Source organism: Cervus elaphus, chromosome 9 (genome assembly GCF_910594005.1).
Source record: "Cervus elaphus chromosome 9, mCerEla1.1, whole genome shotgun sequence".
Lineage (NCBI taxonomy): Eukaryota > Metazoa > Chordata > Mammalia > Artiodactyla > Cervidae > Cervus > Cervus elaphus.
Genome location: NC_057823.1, coordinates 10,269,661 through 10,292,165, shown reverse-complemented (window position 1 = coordinate 10,292,165; position 22,505 = coordinate 10,269,661). Strand labels below are relative to the sequence as shown.

Sequence of the window (22,505 nt, the reverse complement as noted above, 5' to 3'; positions counted from 1 at the left end):
ACCTCAATAAAATAACTTTTAAACAGCCCAATGACAGTAACAAAAAAATAATGAGTAAAATAAGAAAGTCAACTTCTTGGTTAAAAAAATGTATAAACAAAAGGTCCTTTTTAGAAATGAGCTTTATTTTCAATTCTACTTAGTTCTAAAAGCCTGCATATTTATTTTTTCCTCCCACCAGGTTACCTACAAGCTTGGATTTCACACATCACACCAAATAAACCAACACCTGTAGGATCCGGGTGCTCACCACCAGACGGCCATGTTGGTGATTAAATTCGGACTCGGATTCAAAGAAGCTTCTGTGCAAAATGCTGTATTTCCTCAAACGAGGCTTATTGTTTGTCAATCTTGAAATCATCCACTTAAAAAGCAGACCCCAAAACCCAAGCTTTCAGAACTGGATCCCAGTACCACCACATAAATCACTCTCATTCTAAAAACTCTACAATTAATGGTCCCCAAAAGTTACTTTAATAGAGGACTTCCAGGCAAGGCAAAGTTTCTCATAAAACCCCCATCAGCCCTGCCAACTGCTCTGCACCTCTCTTCCATGGGAACCCATAATACTTCACCCTTGAAGTCCTGGGGCAACCTTAGTGGCACGGGGTGGCCGAGCACAGCCCACTGTGATGGGGAAGGAATCTGGACCTGAACCAGCAACAATGAACTTGCTCAGTCGTCACAAACACAGTCCAATGAGAGGCTGCATCAAACTGAAAAGCCAACCTTTCTGCCTCAGATCCCTGGATAAGAAAGATTTTTACAAATCTGTATAACTCAAACCAAAAAAGGATGGTTATTAAAAATAAACCAAAAAAGACACAGAAACGGGTTTCCCGGGAAAGCCTGGTAGAAGAGAGATTCTGCTCTGATTAAATAGCTTCTTTTATCTTTGGGGAATGCAACATTGTCCCAGCCCTTTACATACACTCTCCTCAGACTCTTTAAGTAGACAGCATTTCAAGGCAGCGATCAAAGCAAAAACATCTTTGAAAAGAAAACAGTGATGTGGCTGGGAAACCATGTGCATCTTGGCGAACATTTTTTCCACCCACCACAAGCTTGGACTTTCTGGGAAGGTCACTCGGTTTCTGGTCAGGAACATTCTTGAAGTTGTCAGGAACGGAGGAACAGAGGCTCTGAGAAGGTGTATTCTTGGTTCTGCATCTGGAGCTCAGGAACCAAACAGCCTGGAAAAATTAGAGGGCAAACCTCCATGAGGATGGGAAGCTGTAACCTTGAAAACACTGTCAGGAAATATTTTCTGTTTACCATTACTAAGGGCTTCCCAGGTGGCACTAGTAGTAAAGAACCCACCTGCCAATGCAGGAGACTCAGAGAGGCAGGTTCAATCCCTGGGTTGGGAAGATCCCCTAGAGTAGGAAATACCAACCCACTTCAGTACTCTTGCCTGGAAAATTCCATGGACAGAGGAGCCTGATGGGCTACAGTCCATGGGATTGCAAAGAGTCAGCCACATACTATTACTAAGATTATTTTACACCACTTTCTGATTTTACAAGTAACTTTATTACACAACAGTGTAAACACACTTAACACTCAACTGTACACTTTAAAAAAGGTAACTCTTCTAAAAAGTATCTACATTTTATTTTAGCCCATGCTCTATCACTGCAAGTCAGTGGTGACTTTCATAAATGAAAAAGATCTTTGAGTAAACAATTATTAGGGAACTGTTAACTGAAAAAATCTGGAACAGGAGAGGCCTAGGAACTGTGTAAATGTTCATGAAGTTCGGGAATGGGTATATAGGTTACGACACAGGCCTACAGGGGAAAACTACAGAGTCGTTAAAAATAAACACAGTTGACTCTTGAACAACACAGGTTCGAACATGTACCAGACCACTTATATGTGGATTTTTTTTTTCCCAATAGTAAATACTGCAGTACTATAGGATCTAAGGTTTGGTTGACTGGATTGTTCAACAGTAAACACTGCACTACTACATGATCCAAAGTTGGCTGACTGGATTTTTTTCAACAGTAAATACTGCAGTACTACAGATCCAAGCTTGGCTGACTCTGTGGATTTTTTTCAACTGTAAATATTGCAGTACTACACAATCCAAGGTTGGCTGAATCTGTGGATGAAGGACTACGGATATGGAGGACCAACTGTAAACTTATACTTGGATTTTCAACTCCGAGGAGACTCGACTCCCCTAACCCTTGTGCTGTCAATTAATAGTATAAGGGAATTCTCTGTATTTTCTTTGCAACATTTCTATAAACCTAACTCTTTCCAAGATAAAAAGGTTATTTGAAAAACCAACAACAGATGGGGCAGGAACAACTGGGTCACACAGCAGACAAACCAAGAAGCTGGATCCCTACCTCACACCATACACAAAAGTCAACGCAAAATGGATCACAGACCTAATTATTAAAACTATAAAACATCTACAAGAAACTTTTAGGTGAAAGTCCTTGTGACCTCGGGTTGAAAAGTGAAGTGAAAGTCGTATCTGACTCTTTGTGACCCATGGACTGTAGGCTCCTCTGGCCTGCCTCTGTCCATGGAATTCTCCAGGCAAGAATACTGGAGTAGGCTGCCATTCTCTTCTCCAGGGGAACCTTCCTGACCCAGGGATCGAACCAGTCCAACCATTGCAGGTGGACTCTTTACCATCTGAGCCACCAGGGAAGCCTTGGATGAGGCAATGACCTTGAGGCTATAACATAAAAAGTACCAGCGACAAAAGAAACAGACACACTGGACTTCATCAAATTTGTCGAATTTGCGCTTCAGATGACACATCAAGAAACAGAAAAGACGGTCCACCAAATGGGAGGAAATACTTTCAAATCATTTACCTGATAAGGAACTGGTATCCAGAATGCAAAAAGAACCCCTACAATTACAACTTCAGTAATAATCCAACTAAAAACTGGCAAAAGATCTAAACAGACATTTCACCAAAGAAGATAGACAAATGGCCAACAGTTCAATGTCATTAACTTGTAAATCATTACAAGTTAATTACAATTACATTAACTTGTAAATCAACCTTCACATCCATTAGGAAGGCTATAATCAAAAAGATTGACAATAACAAGCATTAGCAAGGTCATGCAGAAATTGGAACCATCAGACACTGCTAGTGGGAATGTAAATTGCTGAGCCACTTTGAAAAAGAGTCTGGCGGTTCCTCAAAAGGATAAATATAGTTACCATATGACCCAGCAATTCCACTCCTGGGTATATACCAGAGATCTGAAAACTTAAGTCCGCATAAACACTTGTACACAAATGTTTGTATCAGCATTATTCAAAATAGTCAAAAAGTGGGAACATCTCAAATATCCACCAACTGATGCGCAAACTGTGGCATATCAATACAATGGACTATTATTCAGTCATAGAAAGAAATGAAATAGTGACACACACTACAAGATGGAAGAACGTAGAAGAAACTATTCTGAATGAAGGCAGCCAGACACAAAAAGCCATATATGATTCCTTCAGTGTGAAATATGCAGGACAGGCAAGTCCATTAGAGACGGAAAGGAGATCAGTGGCTGCTTAAGGGTGGGAAAGGGACGAATGGGAAGGAACTGCTTAATGGGTAGTGGGTGTCCCTTGGGGTGGATGAAAACATTCTAGAATTAGAGGTGACCACTGCACAACCATATGAAAATACTACAAAATACTGAATTGTGAAGACTGACTTCCACGTTTTACTTAAAATCTTTTTCCATGGTTTGACACTTTCCTTTTCTCCCTGTCTTTCCCTGCCCATAATTTTTTACAAATATTTCAACATAAAGAAGAGTTAAAAGGACAGTTCAGCAAACACCCACAAACACACCACCTACATTCTGCAATTAACACTTCACTTTACCATGTATCCATCCATTTATCTACCCAATTATCCATCTACATAATTTTGGATATATTTCAAAGGTGCAGATACCAGTGTCCTTGGTCTCTAAACATTCAGACACCTTTCTCCCTGTGAAGTGAAGTGAAGTGAAGTCGCTCAGTCGTGTCCGACTCTCTGTGACCCCATTGACTGCAGCCCAGCAGGCTCCTCCGTCCTCGGGGTTTTCCAGGCGAGAGTCCTGGAGTGGTTGCCATTGCCTTCTCCATCTCTCCCTGTATTTCACGCATTTTGTTGTTGTTGTTCAGTCACTATGTCATGTCTGACTCTTTGCGACCCCATGGACTGCAGCACTTCAGGTTTCCCTGACCTTCACTATCTCCTGGAGTTAGCGCACTCATGTCCATTGAGTCGATGATGCCATCCAACCATCTCATCCTCTGTTGCCCCCTTCTCCTGCTCTCAATCTTTCCCAACATCAGGGTCTTTTCCAATGAGTCAGCTTTTCGCATCAGGCGGCCAAAGTATTGGAGCTTCAGCTTCAGCATCAGTCCTTCCAATGAAAATCAGGGTTGATTCAAGCTTTTTAGGACTTTTAAAAAATTTCTGAGCTCAGCTCCAACAATTACAAAAGTGAGTGTACAGAATGGTGAACCATCCCCTTGGACCCGCTGACTTCCACAGCATGGTTACCTCAGTGGACAGGCTGGACTAGATCCTTCTGATTCTTCACTGGCAGTTACTTCCCTCCCTCACTCATTCAGCATTTATTCAGTGTTACTGTGTGTAAGTCACAATGCCAGAGTGTGATACTAGAGTGTACCTACAGGTACCTACCTTCTTTATTTTCTAAACATTTTCCTGAGTGTGTGTGTGGCTGGGAGTAGGGAGGCAGAATTCCCTGACAGTCCTGTGGTTAGGACTCTACACTCTCACTCCCGAGGGCCCAGGTTCTATCCTTGGTTGGGGAACTAAGATCCCACAAACCATGCAGCATGGCCAAAAAGAAGAAAAGAAAATTCTGTGTAGACATGTTATCAGTGATGGTGTCATCACCATTGGTCTTATGAGTATCTTTTCAGCTACCTGACTCTTCTGTTCTTGGAGATTTAGGTGATTTCCACTTTTTAAAAACCTGAAAAAGCTAGTTGCTGCCTCTCTGACAGAGCCCTTTCTGGACAGAAGCGTCCCTCACTCAGAGCACAGGCTGAAAGAGCTGGCCTAGGTCAGGGATCTATAAAGTCACAATCAAAATCAGGATCCTGGGCTACTGGCTAAGCTAGCCTTGGGCTGAGCTGAGAGGTTACGAAGCCTGAGGCTACCATCCTGATGGTCACAAGCCAGCAGACAAGTAGTGAAGAAAGCTGGTCAGGTAAGAAAGGATGATGAAGCCAATGGACAGAGAAAATGATGAAAACACCCCGAGTTCTCCTCTGCCCAGGCCACTTCCGGCACTACTACACCTCTCTCCAGCTCTGCAAATGGCAGATTTCCTCTCGTTCTTTAGGTCTTGATTTCAATGGCATCTTCTTAGCCTCTCCCTGACCATCCTAAACTGGGAGCCTCCCCCTTCAATTCTCCACCTTGCAATTGATTTTTTTCCTATTTTCTTGCTATGCCCCTGCTATTCTGTGCATTCACTGAGAGAAAGATGTTAGTCGCTCAGTTGTGTCTGACTCTTTGCGACCCCATGGGCTGTAGCCCGCCAGGCTCCTCCATCTGTGGGATTTTCCAGGCAAGAATACTGGAGTGGGTTGCCATTTCCTTCTCCAGTGGATCTTCCTGATCCACAGTTTGAACCTGGGTCTCCTGCATTGCAGGCAGATTCTTGACCGTTTGAGCAACCAGTGCATTCACTGAAGGCAGGGACTATGGCTGTTTCGGTCTCAAATGTAATCCTGGAGCACAGCCCTCGACAGACAGTTGAGAATAAATACTAAAAAATGAATGAAGGAGAAGCTCCCCAACACTTCTACTTTCTGTGAGGACTTAGTTATACTCCCTGCACTATTGCAAAGTCCTTGATCTCTTCATGAGCCCTCTTTGTACCTAGGTAGGCCTCATCCAAACTCCCCAAAGGGGCCTTTCTAGGCATATTTTTGGGCTTCTCTGGTGGCTCAGACACTAGAGAATATGCCTGCAGTGCAGGAGATCCGGGTTTGCTCCCTAGGTCAGGAAGATCCCCTGGAAAAGGGTATTGCAACTCACTCCAGCATTATTATCTGGAGAATTCCATGGACAGAGGAACCTAGCAGGCTACAGTTCATGGGGTCGCAAAGAGTCAGACACAACTGAACGACTAATACTTGTCAGGTGCCCTTTACAGTCCTCTTTCTGGGCTCCAAAATACTTTCCAGTGGCACAGAAACCCCTGCTCGCCTGACCTCCTAAATCCTAGAATCATCCCCTTAAACAGCTACTTGACTGACACAAGGACCACCCAGCAACCCTAAGTTCAGCGTCTCAATGACTCAAGACAGCCAACTTTTCATTCTCTTCCTCTTTACAGAAAGGACACAGGGATGGGCCCAGCATGCCCTAGAACCCAATTCTCTTGGTTTTTTTTCCCCCTGAGTCTGTTTACTATGCACCTCATAATTCATTAACAGCAGTATTGGAATTATGGCCCTGACACTGAAAGGAAAACCAATCCAACGGGATATTTTTCATCTAATGAGAACATATAAATAGGCATAAAAAACAGAAATAAATTCTGAATACACTTCTGCTGGCTTCCAGCAGGGTGGGAGCAAAACCCAGCAGCAAACTGGTCTCTCAAGCCGTATTTTCCACTTTGGCCAATGCCAAGCATAGGCTAAGCAAAACAGCTGGCAAGAGGTGATGGAGCCACAGGCTCCAGGGAAGTCATCTCTTGGCAGCTCCCGCCGAAGCACCGGGTGCAGCCAGGACTTAGAGAACGCCATGCTCTAATCAAAGCTTCAGCCTGGACTGCAGGGACATAGTTTAACTCCTGTAGACCCCAGTTTCCTCTTGAGCGTAGAGAGTTACTTTGAAAGCAGAAAGCATGACACAAAAGTGAAGACTGGGAGGACACAGAACCATCAGGAGGATCATTCTAGAGAACGACACTGGGAACAATGATGACGGCTGGACTTACACGATCATGCAGAACATCATGAAGACATTCCACAGGGCGATGAAGATTCGAAAGTATCTGAGGCTCAGCAGGAACTCCCGGATGTTGTCACCTGGGAAGTCAGAAAGCATTTTCACAAGCAGTGCTCACACTTCTGTTTTCACCACTGCACTGTACTTCTGAGGTCCCTGCCCGCCCCACACCCACTGCCCCCGTATTCCAGCAGCAGCATGGCTTTTCCTTTGGGCCACCTCTGTTCCCCAACCCTGAGCACTCAGGCTATGGCTGCCACTGACCAAGCCGGAGAGGACCAAGCCCCCAGCCTCTGAGTGGCTCAGTGGAAAGCACGTGACCCAAATCTGTCCAATGAGAGCTGGCCCTGGGACTCTGGCCCCAACTACTGGGAAAGAGGCACTTGCTTTCTCCCAGGGTTGCTGGGCTGTGACAATGGAAGCCCAGTTCTCTAAGGTAGGGGTTGGAAAACCATGGCTGGTCCACAGGCCAAAACTGGCCTCTGCTACCTACTTCAGTAGAGCCCAGGAGTGAAGAAATTTTTTTTTTTTAGATTAAAAAAAAAAAAAAATCAACAAAGCATTTAGTGAGACACAAGAAATTACATAAAATTCAAATTTTAATGCCTGTAAATAAAACTTTATTAAAATACAGCCATGCCTATTCATTTACATACTGTCCATGGAGGCTTCCAAATCACAGAGGTGAACTGTTGCACCAGAGACTGATGGCCCACAAAGCCTAAACTATTTATGATCTGGCCCTCCACAAAAAAAATGTGGGTCGAGGGTCATCTTTATCAATACAAGCCAGCCTGACAGTAAAACCAACCCTGGAGGAAGAAGAGCTGCGGAGGGTTACGTGCTACAGGTCTGCTTTAAGCCCTGAACCCACATGTGTCTGAAGACCATTCTACCATTGGATGTTTCAATTTGCTTTATACATTTTGAGTTCTGAGCTGGTTTCCAGTATTTACAACTGAAGTGATAGTGTTAGTTGCTCAGTCGTGTCCAACTGTTTGACTCCATGAACTGTAGCCTGCCAGGCTCCTCTGTCCATAGAATTCTCTAGGCAAGAATACTGGAGTGGGTAGCCAGTCCCTCCTCCAGGGGATCTTCCCGACCGAGGGATTGAAGCCTGGTCTCCTGCTTTGTAGATGAATTCTTTACTATCTGAGCCACCAGGGAAGCCCCTTACAACTGAAAAAGCATAGTAATTCAGGCAAGTAAAATGAGAGTTCTGCTTTGGTGACGACTTACTCTAGTATACACTGATGCCAAGGAATAGAAACCACTCCAAGGAGAGGGAATTTGGTACATGAAGACTCCAGAGGGACTTCCCTGGCGGTCCAAGGATTAAGAATCTGCCTTCCAGTACAGGAGATGCAGCTTAGACCCCTGGTTGGGGCAAGAAGATCCCACATGCCTCAGGGCAACTAAGGCCATGTGCTGCAACTACTGAGCCCACACACCACAACTAGAGAGAAGCCTGTGCACCACAATGAAAGATCCCACATGCCACAATGAAGATCTTGTGTGCCACAGCTAAGACCTGACACAACCAAAAAACATAAATATTAGGAAAAAAAAAAAAAGATTCCAGAGATCTGGGTTCCAGAACCTTCCTCTGGGGTTTGGAGTTGATTGCCCAGCCTCTTAAGGCCTCCAGAATGAGATGAACGGATCCAGATGAGGTGCTCTACAAGGATGGCACCCCAAGTGCCATCCACTGACCAGGGCTGTCTAGGAAGTATGGAATACCAGGTAGGAGCCCAGAAACTTCCAGAGCAACCCAACATGATGGCCACTTGGCGCTGCTGCACCATCCAAGCACAAAAGCAGCACAAGGTCTTGCTCAACATAGTTTAGACAAGTCTAGCACTGCCCAAAGGGGTTTCCCTGGTGGCTCAGCGGTAAAGAACCTACCTGCAATGCAGGAGCCGCAGGAGACGTAGGTTTGATCCCTGGGTGGGGAAGATGCCCTGGAGGAGGGCATGGCAACTCACTCTAGTATTCTTGTCTGGAAAATCCCATAAACAGAGGAGCCTGGTGGGTTGCAGTCCATGGGGTTGCAAAGAGTCAGACCCGACTGAGCAACTGAACAACAGTATTGTCCAAGTCACGGGGTTAGTGACATGTAACACAGCCTCTGTAGTGTTGGCCCAGCACGGACTGCAAATGTCAGACAGGTCCATCCCCAGGACGTCTGCAAGGCACCGCTTGGTGAGGCCCTTCTCTGAGCCCAGGATCACAAAACTGGCCTCTCTTCCTCTCAACAAAGGCTGACTAAAGGCCACTAGTTCAGGGGGTACAGGGAGGAATGAGATGGGTATCCCCACCCTAAGGAGCTCACAGGGAGGACAAATACTAAACAAGTAACCACATAACTGATTATTCACTGTGAGTGCTGTGGGATCTGTAATGTGGTACCCAACCCGGCATGCGTCAGGAGGGAAAGGGGTCAGAAGAAGTCTCAATGAGAAAGTGCATAAGCTTGGATGTTAAATATGGGCTGAAGTTTACTGCCCTTCCACGCAGGCGACCTGGGCCTATGTGTGCCCCAGTTTCTTCCAGTATAAATGGGGACGATGTGGGACTGGGAAGGCTGCTGCACAGCGCCCATTATATAGCATGCTCTCGATAAATGCAGGCACTATGATATTAGGGGTCAGCCAAGCAGACGATGGAGAGAGAGGAGCATTCTCTGCAGGGGCAACAGCCCACACAGAGTCCTAGCTTGAAGGAGCCTTGCAAGAAGCCCCCAGTCAGAGAAAAGTCACTGTTCTGACCATCCTTGTCATCAATGCTCCTGCTACCTCCAAGCTAAAATAGTGCCTTCCACATAGTGGGTAAGCAACGTACACAACTGCTGAATGAATGCCTGCATGTATAAATGAATGAACAGATGGATAGTCTAGTGATTTGAGAGGACAATCTCTGGAGACAGAAAAACCCAGGCTCAAATCCTCATGCTGTCACTGATTTGCTGGGTGGCCACAAAAAAGTTGAGCTATATTTCTGAGCCTCAGTTTCCTCATCTGTAACACAGGAAAATTCTCCTTACCTTTTAGAAACAGAGGTGGAATGAAGTACCTGTAGGAAGAACCTAACAAGGCAACCACCACCAGGCAAGCTGCTGAGAAAGGAGAGCTGTCAGACTGTCTGTTCAGAGTCACAGCTCCTCAGGGTTCCTGTTGCCCCCATGCAATGCTCCATCATAGCACCTACGACCTTGGCTCCAATGCCACCTCCTCAGAGGGCCTTCCCTCCACACAAGGAAGCCGGAGCAGCAACCCCATTGCTATCCTCCCCTGACATCTTCTCCTTCACTGTCCGCTCTTTGTTGAGAAACTGTTTGTCCCACTCGGTGCAACTACAACCCAAAGGCAGGAATTACATGTCTTGTTCCCTCCTGTGTTCCCAGCATTCAGCACAGTAGCTAGTATATAGCAGGAACTCAACAAATGCTAGGTAAATGAGTGGATGAATGGATACAATAGTCAGGTACAGGTCCCATTAGACTCCAAATAGTTATATGAGTCAATTTAGCTGCAAGTATTGGAGAAGGCAATGGCACCCCACTCCAGTACTCCTGCCTGGAAAATCCCATGGACGGAGGAGCCTGGTAGGCTACAGTCCGTGGGGTCGCGAAGAGTCGGACATGACTGAGCGACTTCACTTTCACTTTTCACTTTCATGCACTGGAGAAGGAAATGGCAACCCACTCCAGTATTCTTGCCTGGAGAATCCCAGGGATGGGAGCCTGGTGGGCTGCCGTCTATGGGGTCACACAGAGTTGGACACGACTGATGTAACTTAGCAGCAGCAGCAGCTGCAAGTATACATTCAAGGGCCACCAGGGGCCAGGCAGGTAAAAGGCTATAAAGATAAGGGGGCGGAGGCTGGGATAAGCTAGAGTCCACAGGCCCCACTTTGATGGGGTCTGCTTCTCAACTCCCATTCAACAGATGCCAAAAGGTCTCTTGAACTCCAAGTTGTAGAACGTTCTGATTTACATCTGAATTTTTCTATGACATCTCCTGGCTCATTTGAAAGCTAATCTAATTGAACATTAAATTAATCTAATTGAAAATTAAACAGGTCTACAGCATTCTGAACCCACTCCAATATTCTTGCCTGGAGAATCCATGAACAGAGAAGCCTGTGGGGGCCCTGTGGGGGGGGCTCTGGTTCATGAGGCTGCAAAGAGCTGAACACAGCTTAACGACTAAACAATAACAACAGCATTCTGAAGATAATACCTATTTGTGAGGATATTCATTCATTCACACTGGAATATTGGAACTTCAAGCAGGCAAGGAAGCCAAAACAAGTTGGAGCCTCTTTTCTGGAGCTTAAGATCAAGTGTGAGAAGCAGATATTAGCCAGATGATAGCACACACTGAAGAAAAGTATAACTGTAAAAAGTGATGTGAGTGCTGACCTATGCAAGGAGGCCTGGTAAGAGAAACAAGTGGATGACAAAGGTGGGTAGAAGGAACAGCACAAACGGGCCACCCTCCACCACACACACTTAAAACTGATGAGAAAAAACTGTCCTCTCCGAAATGTACCAATTTCAGAGTCCTGAAAGGAGGCCTTACCTGTGCTGGGCTCCCTCGACTCCTCCCCAAAGCCCTGCGTGTCCTTCTTTTTCCTACAAAGAGAAGCAGACAGCGTCCATTTTCAATAGGACAAACACATCACTTGGTCACCAGGCCCTGATCCCCAGCTCAGAGGAGAATTCTAGCCCTACCGCTGGTTTGCTGTGACTTCGAGCAGTTCAGTGATCCTCCCTGGACCACACCACTTGCCCCGCCAATCACAGCTATGACTACAGCCATCGACGGGGTGAAGGCGGTGGTCCGAGGGTACCAGATACGGGGCTGAGGATACACGTTAGGGCTAAGAGATTCTCGGCGGACGGGCCTGAGGCTCTCATGGGTGCGAGCAGAGGGATACTGGGGGAACTGAGAGTCTGGATTTCAAGTCGCGGTGGCGCAGAGAGTCGTAGAAGGACGGACCCGAATGGAGGCGGAACTAGAGGCCGGGACTTGGGGGCGGGGCCGGGGTCGTAGGGCAGGCTCACGCTCGCAGGGGCGGGGCTACAGTTCCCCCGGATGGAGCCACGGTCCAACGCGGCCTACTCACAGCTTAAAGTTGAGCACCGCCCCAGCGTTCATCAACAGCGTCCTGCAGAGGAAGAATACGGTTACCTAGACCTCCCCCCACCGTACAGGGCCCTCACGTCCCATCCGCTGATCCTCCTAATTACCCAAACAGCAGGATGTCTCCGATCATCGTTACGGCCGGAGAGTCCGTCAGAACAGGAAGCGGAAACCTCGGGGAGGGAGGGGAGAGACACATGAGCCAACCAATCTGGAAGCAGCTCTGGAGAGGGGTGAGCCAATCAAAGGCCAAGGCGGGCAGAGTCCCGCCTTCTACAGGCCAAGCCCCTTAAAGGAAGAGCCAGCGCCGCTCCTTGCTTGAAAAGTGTTAGTGAAAGTGTTAGTCGCTCAGTCGTATCCAACTCTTTTGTGACCACATGGACTGTAGCCCCTCAGGCGCCTCTGTCCATGGACTTCTCCAGGCAAGAATACTGGAGTGGGTTGCCATTCCCTTCTTCCGGGAATCTTTCCGACCCGGGGCTCGAACCCACACGTCCCGCATTGCAGGCAGATTCTTCACCTCTGAGCCCCCAGGCCTTGAACGTAACCAAGAAAGGGCGGGGCCATAACGTGACGTCACCCAACGGGGGCGGAGCCATATGAGGGCCGGATTGGGTCATGGATTGGAAGCCGCTCGCCTGTGTGAGTGACCAGCGCTCCAGACCACTAGCGCAGAAGCTGCTGCGCTAGGCTTTCAAAGGATGCGGCCTCTGGAAAAACGGGATCTTTTGATCTTAAACTGCATAGGGGAATGGATCCCGACTCAGTGGGCTCTCCCTGACATATACATCCCGACTGTTGGGTTCCAAAAGGGCCTCCTCCTGGGCCCCACGGAAGGCAAGAGCCCCACTAGCCGGCGGCACTGCCGGGGGCTGGGGTTCCTACTGAGCGGTTCCTTCGGAGGACGTGATTCCTCGCGGGGGACAGAAGTTATGACTTAGAGCTGGGATCATGACAGATAGATAGAGGACGAGGGATCTGACCAAAAAGACCCTATGGGGAACGGGAGTATGGGGTTCATAATTGATTCGGTTCCACAGGGGTTTGGCGGTCTCGATCCAAGGGCTCCATAGAGGACGTGGGTTCTAACCGAGCCCCACAGGAGTGGGGTCCTGAATGATCCGTCCCGCCTGAGGGGGCTCCTTGAGGAACAGATATCGCCCCCCTCCAAGGTTAGATTCCGTGTCCAACTCAAACTCCACAGCGACCCCACACCCGGCATCATCCACCCACCCCACTCTCCCGGGCTGGACTGTTTCGGGTCATGATGGCCCGAGAGACGGAGTGTGGGACGCTGGACCGACCGAGATCCATGGGACTGGACCCCGCCTGGAGGCCAGCGGTCGCTCCTCCTCTCCCGCGGGGGCCGGGTTGGGGCGGTGCCTGGCGGGCGGGGGCGGGTCCAGCGGCGGGGGCGCAGTTGCCAGCGACGGGACGCACCGGGCCGGGGGCTGGGGTGGGACCCGGTGGGCGCCATGGAGCTGCTCTCGGCGCTGAGCCTGGGCGAGCTTGCGCTCAGCTTCTCGCGGGTGCCCCTCTTCCCTGTTTTCGACCTTAGCTATTTCATCGTCTCCATCCTCTACCTCAAGTATGAGCCAGGTGAGCCAGGGCCGGGGTGCTGGAGAGGGCTGGCATTGCGGGGCGGGAGACGGGAGGAAACTCAGGGGTCTGCAGGCGGGGAAAGGCCTGGATCGTGGGGAAACAGTTCCAGGGGCCGGTTCGGGGAAGCCAGCAGGTTCTGGTATCGTGGGGGCAGGCAGAGGGGACAGATGTGAGCGAGGGCAAGGAGAGAAGCCCCTGGGATTGTGGGGCTGGGGGAGGGGAAGCAGATGCAGGAGAGGAACGTGATTGTCCAGAGGAGTGGGGAACAGGTGCTGGGGAAGATGCGGGGAGAGAGAAGGTCAGGAATCCTGGCAGGAGAGGGTCGCATGAACTTGGGCGAGGGGCTAGGTCGTGGTGAGGGTGCAGGCGGGGGTCGGCTCTGCTGGCCAGGTCACAAGTCCTGGCTGCCTGCAGCCATGACCTCTCTCCTTGCCCTTGGCGCCGGGAGCCAAAGCCGCAGCTGAGTGTCTATATAAGGGCCGGCAGTGCTGGGGTCTGTGATCAGGTTCAGAGAAAGTGACACCGATGCCGCTTCCCTGCTGTGGCTCTGGGGCAACCTCTTCTCCCTTTGCCTGGTCCGAGGCTGTGCTGGATCTCGGAGCCCGGCGGGAATTCTTCCAGCTCTGGCCCGGATCCTTTCCACTTATTGAGCAGGACCGGCCCTAGGGCAGGGTAATGTGGGGTCAGCATCCTCCCACCAGCTCCAGACCCTCTTGGAGAATCGCTGGGGGAAGACCCAGAGTCTTGGGTTTTTTTTTTTTTTTTTTTTTTTCAGTAACGGTAAATGGCCTCCTTAGAATGCAGCCTATTTTTATACAAGGCTTAGGGAGTGTTTCTTATTCATCTCCTCCTATTTTAATAACTCTAGCACAACAGCAAACTAAAGGGACAATAGAATTTTAGCTTTAGAAAAAAGACCTGAAACTTTGTGATCCTTTCTCCCACTTAGATGTAAATTACTCTTGTATCCTCTCAGAAATAGCTTTTCTTTTTTTTTTTAAGATGATAAAGATAGGTGCTAGTGTACATTAAAGAGAAAAATCAAATTGAAAAGCCTAAAGGAAAAAAGAGATAATTACAGTAGATGTTGTGGCCGCTTTCCAGACCTCCCTTCTCTGCATTTATACCCCTGTAGTTATGGATGTAAATGCACAGTCTTATGCAAATAGGATCATCCTCTGCCTGCCGAGTGTTTCTATTCTGTTTTATTTTAGCTCGTCCACATGCCAGAGCCTATTTCTTTATGAGTGCTTTTGGAAAGCAGTTACTTTGCAAAGCAAAATAAGCTTTGTATTGTCTTAACCAGAACACAGGGCTGTATTTCCTGTCTGCAGATGAATTCCTGGTGGCTCATTCCAGGTCTCTTGGGCAAGTACAGAACCTAGCACACATTGGGAAATCTAGAATTGTGGAGGGCAGGAGCCTGGCAGTGATGTAGGACACAAGTGTCTGGAAGGAAAGTGGTCTCTGGGCTGGCTGGGAGCACGCAGGAGGGGTTGAGACATTCCTGCTGGAGTCACAGAGTAAATCTCCTGGACTTGAAGTGCTGGAGCCTGAAGGTTCTTGAAGGTTGAGAGAGTGCCTTAGAGGCTCCTGGGGGCCCTCCTTCGCCTATCTCATCTCTACTCCAGGCCAATTGAATCCTGGGATAGAGACCTGGCATGCTCATGTTTCAAGCTCTCCTACCCTAGGGATGCTGAGGAAATAGAGGCTAAGCTAATTTACATATACAATCAACCTGTGGTCCCATAGCTGGTAGATGACAGACTTGGGATTCCAACCCAGGTCTGCTTGACCCCAAGAATCACTACAGTTGTTCTGGAGGACTTGCCTACCCTTAGAAAAGGGAGGCATTGGGCTTAGCTATTAGCCCCCCAGTTTGGTGTTTCTGCTAAGCCTCTGTAAAGGTTTCTTTTCAGAGTCTGTGTGCTGTTTGCAGGGCCAGCTAGAGAATGCATGGGCCCCTAGGAATTTTGTGAACCTGAAAGCCAATAATCTTAAGGAATAATCTTCAAACTGGAAGTCAGTTCTGCCTTTAAAAGCAGTGAGTAAACACCAGGGAGGTTATTTTGTACATGAGTGTCAGTTTGCTCATCTGTGAAATGGACTCATTGGTACAATAATCTGGGTTCCCTTACCTGGCTCTTGTGAAGATCTGTTGAGAACTTGGTCAGTAGTCAGGTCTAAGGCACTTGTGAGAGGTAGTAGAACGATTTGTAAGGCATGGGGCAATGTGTTCCCTGGGCTGCAGGCATTTTCTGGGTCAGGCTTTCATGAGAATCCTGAATGAGGAAGAAGCACAACGTGTGGTCCTCAGGTGAACAGCATCTGTGACCCCTGGGTTAAGAAATGCAGGCTCCCCACTCAGACCTACTGAAACAGACTCTGCATTTGAACAGGATCCCTGCAAGTGTACTAACATTTGAGAAATGATGGACTAAAAGAACCTGGAGCTCCTCAATAGGGCAGGGAGGGCCAAATCTGACTCACCTCTAAGATGCCTAGCTCTACGCAAGAAGAGAAGAAGGTGTGGTTGCTGGCTGCATGATTGAAGAAATGAGTGGATGAATGATTGAATGACAATCAATGGCTACTTTAAGACCTGATCCTTGCAAAGAGCCTCCCAGACTAGAGGTTCTCAAGTATGACTACATATTAGAGTCACCTGGAGAGCTTTGAAGATTCCTGTTGTCCAGGGAGTACCACTTCATCATGAAAATCAGAATTGCAGGGGATGGTACCCCAATTAATATTTTTTAAAGTTCCCCAGATGAGATCCAGTTTTCTGCACCAGTGTTTCCTAACCTCAACACCAGTGACAGGTAGAGCCAGATCATCCTCTGTGGTGGGGGCCATCCTGTGAGTTTCAGGATGTTTCACAGCATCTCTAACCTGACCCACTAGAGGCCAGGAGCACACCCGAATTGTGACAACCAAAAATGTCCCCAGACGTTGCCAGTGTCAGTTAACTGGCACATTAACAGTGCCAGTTAAGAATCATAAATCTAGACTGAGTCTTAAACTCCCGTGCTTTCAAGGGCCTGGCAGGTCACATATGGAAAGGAGTAAGACAGCCAGGTGAGGACAGTCCCCGGGTGAGATCCAGCCATGTGCATCGCCACCTGATTGGGGCTGGAACTAGCAGAACTAATTTTTCAAGGGAAGCTAGAAATGTGATTTGCAGCTTCCTACGTTTATATGTACAATGTCACGAACCTCCGTCCATAGTTCATCAGGCTCTCTGTCTAACAGATCTAGTCTCTTAAATCTATTTCTCACTTCCACTGTATAGTCATAAGGGATTTGATTTAGGTCATACCTGAGTGGTCTAGTGGTGTTCCCTACTTTCTTCAGTTTAAGTCTGAATTTGGCAATAAGGAGTTCATGATCTGAGCCACAATCAGCTCCTGGTCTTGTTTTGGCTGACTGTATAGAGCTTCTCCATCTTTGGCTGAAAAGAATATAATCAATCTGATTTTGGTGTTGACCATCTGGTGATGTCCATGTGTAGTCTTCTCTTGTGTTGTTGGAAGAGGGTGTTTGCTATGACCAGTGCGTTCTCTTGGCAAAACTCTATTAGCCTTTGCCCGGCTTCATTCCGTACTCCAAGGCCAAATTTGCCTGTTGCTCCAGGTGTTTCTTGACTTCCTACTTTTGCATTCCAGTCCCCTATAATGAAAAGGACATCTTTTTTGGGTGTTAGTTCTAAAAGGTCTTGTAGGTCTTCATAGAACCATTCAACTTCAGCTTCTTCAGCATTACCGGTTGGGGCATAGGCTTGGATTACCGTGATATTGGATGTTTGCCTTGGAAATGAACAGAGATCATTCTGTCGTTTTTGAGATTGCATCCAAGTACTGCATTTCGGACTCTTTTGTTGACTATGATGGCTACTCCATTTCTTCTAAGGGATTCCTGCCCACAGTAGTAGATATAATGGTCATCTGAGTTAAATTCACCCAATCCAGTCCATTTTAGTTCACTGATTCCTAGACTGTTGACATTCACTCTTGCCATCTCCTGTTTGACCACTTCCAATTTGCCTTGATTCATGGAGCTAACATTCCAGGTTCCATATATGCAATATTGCTCTTTACAGCATCAGACCTTGCTTCTATCACCAGTCACATCCATAACTGGGTATTGTTTTTGCCTTGGCTCCATCCCTTCATTCTTTCTGGAGTTATTTCTCCATTGATCTCCATTAGCATATTGGGCACCTACCAACCTGGGGAGTTCCTCTTTCAGTGTCCTATCATTTTGCCTTCTCATACTGTTCATGGGGTTCTCAAGGCAAGAATACTGGTTTGCCATTCCCTTCTCCAGTGGACCACATTCTGTCAGACCTCTCCACCATGTGGGTGGCCCCACACGGCATGGCTTAGTTTCATTGAGTTAGACAGGACTGTGGTCCTGTGATCAGATTGGCTAGTTTTCTGTGATTATGGTTTTAGTGTGTCTGCCCTCTGATGCCCTCTGGCAACACCTACCGTCTCACTTGGGTTTCTGTTACCTTGGACATGGGGTATCTCTTCACAGCTGCTCCAGCAAAGCGCTGCCGCTGCTCCTTACCTTGGTGGAGGGGTATCTTCTCATGGCCACCCCTCCTGACCTTGAACGTGGAGTAGTTCCTCTCAGCCCTCCTGCGCCGGGCAGCAGCCGCTCCTTGGAACTGGGGTTGCTCCTCTCCGCTGCCGCTCCCGCCCTCAGGCGTGTGGTAGCTCCTCTCGGCCCGCGGCTCCTGAGCTGTCGCAGCCTGACGCTCTTGGTTGCTACCCCGACCCTGGGCGAGGGGTAACTCCTCACAGCCGCGCTTCTGCGCGGTCTGTCGCAGCCGGCACGCTTCTGCGCAGTCCGGTTTCACTTTCACTCTTGATGAAAGTGAGAGAGGAGAGTGAAAAAGTTGGCTTAAAGCTTAACATTCAGAAAACTAAGATCATGGCATCTGGTCCCATCACCTCATGGGAAATAGATGGGGAGACAGTGGAAACAGTGTCAGACTTTATTTTGGGGGGCCCCAAAATCACTGCAGATGGTGATTGCAGCCATGAAATTAAAAGACGCTTACTCCTTGGAAGGAAAGTTACGACCAACCTAGACAGCATATTAAAAAGCAGAGACATTACTTTGCCAACAAAGGTCTGTCTAGTCAAGGCTATGGTTTTTTCCGTGGTCATGTATGGATGTGAGAGTTGGACTGTGAAGAAAGCTGAGCGCTGAAAAATTGATGCTTTTGAACTGTGGTGTTGGAGAAGACTCTTGAGAGTCCCTTGGACTGCAAGGAGATCCAACCAGTCCATTCTAAAGGAGATCAGTCCTGGGTGTTCATTGGAAGGACCGATGCTGAAGCTGAAACTCCAGTACTTTGGCCACCTCAGGCGAAGAGTTGCCTCATTGGAAAAGACCCTGATGCTGGGAGGGATTGGGGGCAGGAGGAGGAGGGGTTGACAGAGGATGAGATGGCTGGATGGCATCACCGACTTGATGGGCATGAGTTTTGAGTCAACTCCGGGAGTTGGTGATAGACAGGGAGGCCTGGCGTGCTGCAATTCATGGGGTCGCAAAGAGTCAGACACGACTGAGCAACTGAGCTGAACTGACGTTTATATGTTGGCTGTTTGAACATCCATTCTTTTTTTTTAATTAATAAACAATTTTTTAGAGCCGTTTTAGATCCACAGCAAAAAACTGAAAGTAGTTTTCCATATAGGCTGACTACCTCCTCCACACACAGCCACCCCTACCATTAATGTTCTGCACCAGAGGGGAGCATTTGTTACAGTCAATGAACAAACATTATTGTCAACATCATTATTGTCCTATTACCATTATTGTATTGCATTATCAACATCATTATCAACTGGTCGGTAGTTGACATAAGGATTCCTTCGTGTTGTACATTTCATGGATTTTGACAAACATATAGTGACATGTATCCATCATTATGGGGCCTTGCTGCTGGTGCAGTGGTAAAGAATCTGCCTGCCCATGCAGGAGAAGTGGGTTCGATGCCTGGGTCAGGAAGATCCCCGGAGAAGGAAATAGCCACCCACCCCAGTATTCTTGCCTGTAAAATTCCATGGACAGAGGAGCCTGGCAGGCCACAGTTTATGGAGTTGCAAAGTCAGACAATACTTTCTGTGACTAAAATAAAAACATCCATCATTGTAGTATTGTACAGAATAGTCTCACTAACCTAAAAATCCCACAAGATCTGCCTATTCATCTCTCCTGCCTCTTCTCCCCAAATCCCTGACAGTGTCTGATCTTTTTACTGTCTCTATACTTCTGCCTTTCCCAGAATGTCACAGAGTTGGAGTTATACACTATGTAGCCTTTTCAGACTGGCTTCTTTCACTTAGCAATATGCATTTAAAGCTCCTCTGTGTCTTTCTGTGGCTTGATAGCCCATTACTTTTTAGTGCTGAATAATACTCCATGGTATGACTGTTCCACGGTTTCATTATTCACCTATCGAAGGACATCTTCGTTGCAGTTTGAGCATTTAAAAATTACTGGGAGAGCCCAAGAGAACCAAAAGTGAGGAAGAAAGCTGAGCTCCAGGCTTGGGAGAGGGAGACTTCCTTAGAGAAAGTCTGTGAGCGTACCTCCCATATGTTTGGACCTCACACTAAATAGCACAGAATGGTAGCGGTGCTAAGAGTGCCCTGTGGGGATCCCCTTGGTGATCCAGTGGTTGGGACTCCATGCTACCAATGCAGGTGGCCTGGATTCAATCCCTGGTCCAGGAACTAGATCCTGCATGCTGCACCTAAGACCCGGTACAGCAAAAAAAAAAAAAAAAAAAAATACGCTGGGAAATCTAGCACTTCCCAGCCATCTACAGACAGGACACTAACCCCCAGAGAGGGAATGTGTGGAGCCCATCACAGGTCAGAACTAGGGTCAGAATCAGTGCTTCTTCCTTAGGCAGATCTGATTTGTAGTATAAGTCCATCCACTAAAATTTCCACCCACAGGTACTTTCCATTTCAGCTCAGTTCCAGAAATAACCCTCACATAATTGCTAAGCACTAAGCTTAATTTCTTTTCATCTTTCACAGATGAAATAAATAATAGCCCTTTGAAGTGAGTAATAGCCCTGGGTGACCACGTCACCCAGGTTTGCCCAAGACAGACATCCAAAGCCCCAGAACCCCTCAGCCCATGGCAACAGTGACAGTTGGTTGCTCTAGACAGCATCCCCATTCTACAGATGACTAAATTGAGGCCCAGATGGGGAGTGAGCAGCCAGAGCTCACTCATTGAGAGGGAGTGCTTTGGTGACAAACCTGGAATTGAAACCCACATTCTCCTGCTTCCTGGTGCTGCTCTAAGACCCAGCAAAAGAAATCAGAATGAAGCATGGCAAAGGGAAAGAGCCAGGGGGATAGTTTATCCACCACTGCCTGGCTGTGGATCCTCAGGGCAGACTGTCCCCGCCAGCCCCAGGCTTCTCATGTGGTAATGGGGAGACTCATCCTGTCTTTCTAGGGTTGCTGGGAAAGTAGTGATAATGATAAAAAGCTCATAGACATAGAAAACAAAATTGTGATTGCCCAAGCAGAAAGGGGAAGTATAAAATAGGGGTATGGGAGTAACAGATACATATAGTTGTGGTTTAGTCGCTAAGTCACGTCTGACTCTTTTGCCACCCTGTGGACAGGCTCCTCTGTCCATGAGATTTCCCAGGCAAGAATACTGGAGTGGGTTGCCATTTCCTTCTCGAGGTGATCTTCCCCACCCAGAGATCGAACTTGTGTCTCTTGCATCTCCTGCATTGGCAGGCACATTCTTTACTGCTGAGCCACCAGGGAAGCCACAGATACATATTACTATATATAAAATAAACAATAAGGATTTACTGTATAGCACAGGGAACTACATTCAATATCTTATAATAATCTATACTGGAAAAGAATCTAAAGAAGTATGTGTGTGTGTGTATATATATATATATATATATATGTATATATGTATAGCTGAATCACTTTGCTATATATCTTTTTTTAATCTTTTTTTTCCATTTATTTTTATTAGTTGGAGGCTAATTACTTGACATGAATCAGCCATGGATTTACATGTGTTCCCCATCCCGATCCCCCCTCCCGCCTCCCTCCCCATCTCATCCCTCTGGGTCTTCCCAGTGCACCAGCCCTGAGCACTGGTCTCATGCATCCAACCTGGGCTGGTGATCTGTTTTACCCTTGATAGTATACTTGTTTCAATGATGAAATTAACATGATATTGTAAATCAATACACTATACTTCAATTTTATTTATTATATTTTTGGCCACACTACATGGCTCGTAAGATCTTAGTTCCCTGATCTAGGCCCTTGGTAGCGAAAGCACAGGCTCCTAACCACTGGACTGCCAAAGGAATGTCCTTTGACTTTTTAAAAAAGCATAATGATGATAATCAACATAGCATTGAATCATCAGCATAACTCAGTGAAGGGAATGCTCTCATTCTCCCATCCACAAAAGAGGAAACAGGCTGGAGGTAAGAGGGGGTGGTGCTGGTCATTTGCCCGAAGCCACTGCCGAGTGAGCCGCAGAGGCAAACCCCAGACATGTGACTTTTCTACCAGGCTTCCCCCATAGTGAGGAGCCTACGGAGTTCCTGCAAAACCCAAGCTTCCCACACCCCTACCCCACTCTCCCAGGCCTTATCGTCCCAGCAGGCAAAGGAAAGATCCTGGAAAGAATTCAACCCCTGGGGGTTATTTTTAGTTGCAGAGGTATCCATTTCTGCAAAACATGGGGGCCTCACCTGA

The 22,505-nt window shown here is 47.5% G+C and overlaps 2 protein-coding genes across 3 annotated transcripts in view; one reads left to right on the top strand and one right to left on the bottom strand.

Annotated features, from left to right (window-relative positions):
- Positions 1 to 104: 104 nt before the first annotated feature.
- Positions 105 to 12,638, bottom strand: SMIM7 (small integral membrane protein 7). 2 transcript variants are annotated; one of them, XM_043911084.1, is made up of 5 exons: positions 12,231 to 12,638; positions 12,107 to 12,148; positions 11,560 to 11,612; positions 6,966 to 7,056; positions 105 to 1,193 (listed from the first exon to the last, which is right to left on the bottom strand). In XM_043911084.1, the coding sequence occupies exons 1-5, from the start codon at positions 12,320 to 12,322 to the stop codon at positions 1,178 to 1,180; spliced, it is 294 nt and encodes a 97-aa protein (XP_043767019.1). In that variant the 5' UTR covers positions 12,323 to 12,638; the 3' UTR covers positions 105 to 1,177. The 2 variants fall into 2 exon arrangements, with proteins under 2 accessions (XP_043767019.1, XP_043767018.1); XM_043911083.1 differs by lacking the exon at positions 12,107 to 12,148 and having other exon boundaries at positions 12,231 to 12,480.
- Positions 12,639 to 13,506: 868 nt separating this feature from the next.
- The window catches only part of TMEM38A (transmembrane protein 38A), a 34,332-nt gene continuing 25,333 nt past the window's right edge, over positions 13,507 to 22,505 (top strand). Inside the window, exon 1 of the mRNA XM_043911081.1 lies at positions 13,507 to 13,722. Coding sequence (XP_043767016.1) covers positions 13,599 to 13,722 — 124 coding nt within the window. The 5' untranslated portion in view covers positions 13,507 to 13,598. The remainder of the gene's footprint in view (positions 13,723 to 22,505) is intronic.

Excerpts from the sequence above, each read along its gene's own strand:
- SMIM7 (XM_043911084.1), bottom strand. The coding sequence starts at position 12,322 with ATGTGTCTCTCCCCTCCCTCCCCGAGGTTTCCGCTTCCTGTTCTGACG. Across the intron at positions 12,149-12,230 it reads GGAGACATCCTGCTGTTTGG|GACGCTGTTGATGAACGCTG; the intron begins GTAATTAGGAGG and ends CTTCCTCTGCAG. Across the intron at positions 11,613-12,106 it reads GCGGTGCTCAACTTTAAGCT|GAAAAAGAAGGACACGCAGG; the intron begins GTGAGTAGGCCG and ends TTCTCTTTGTAG.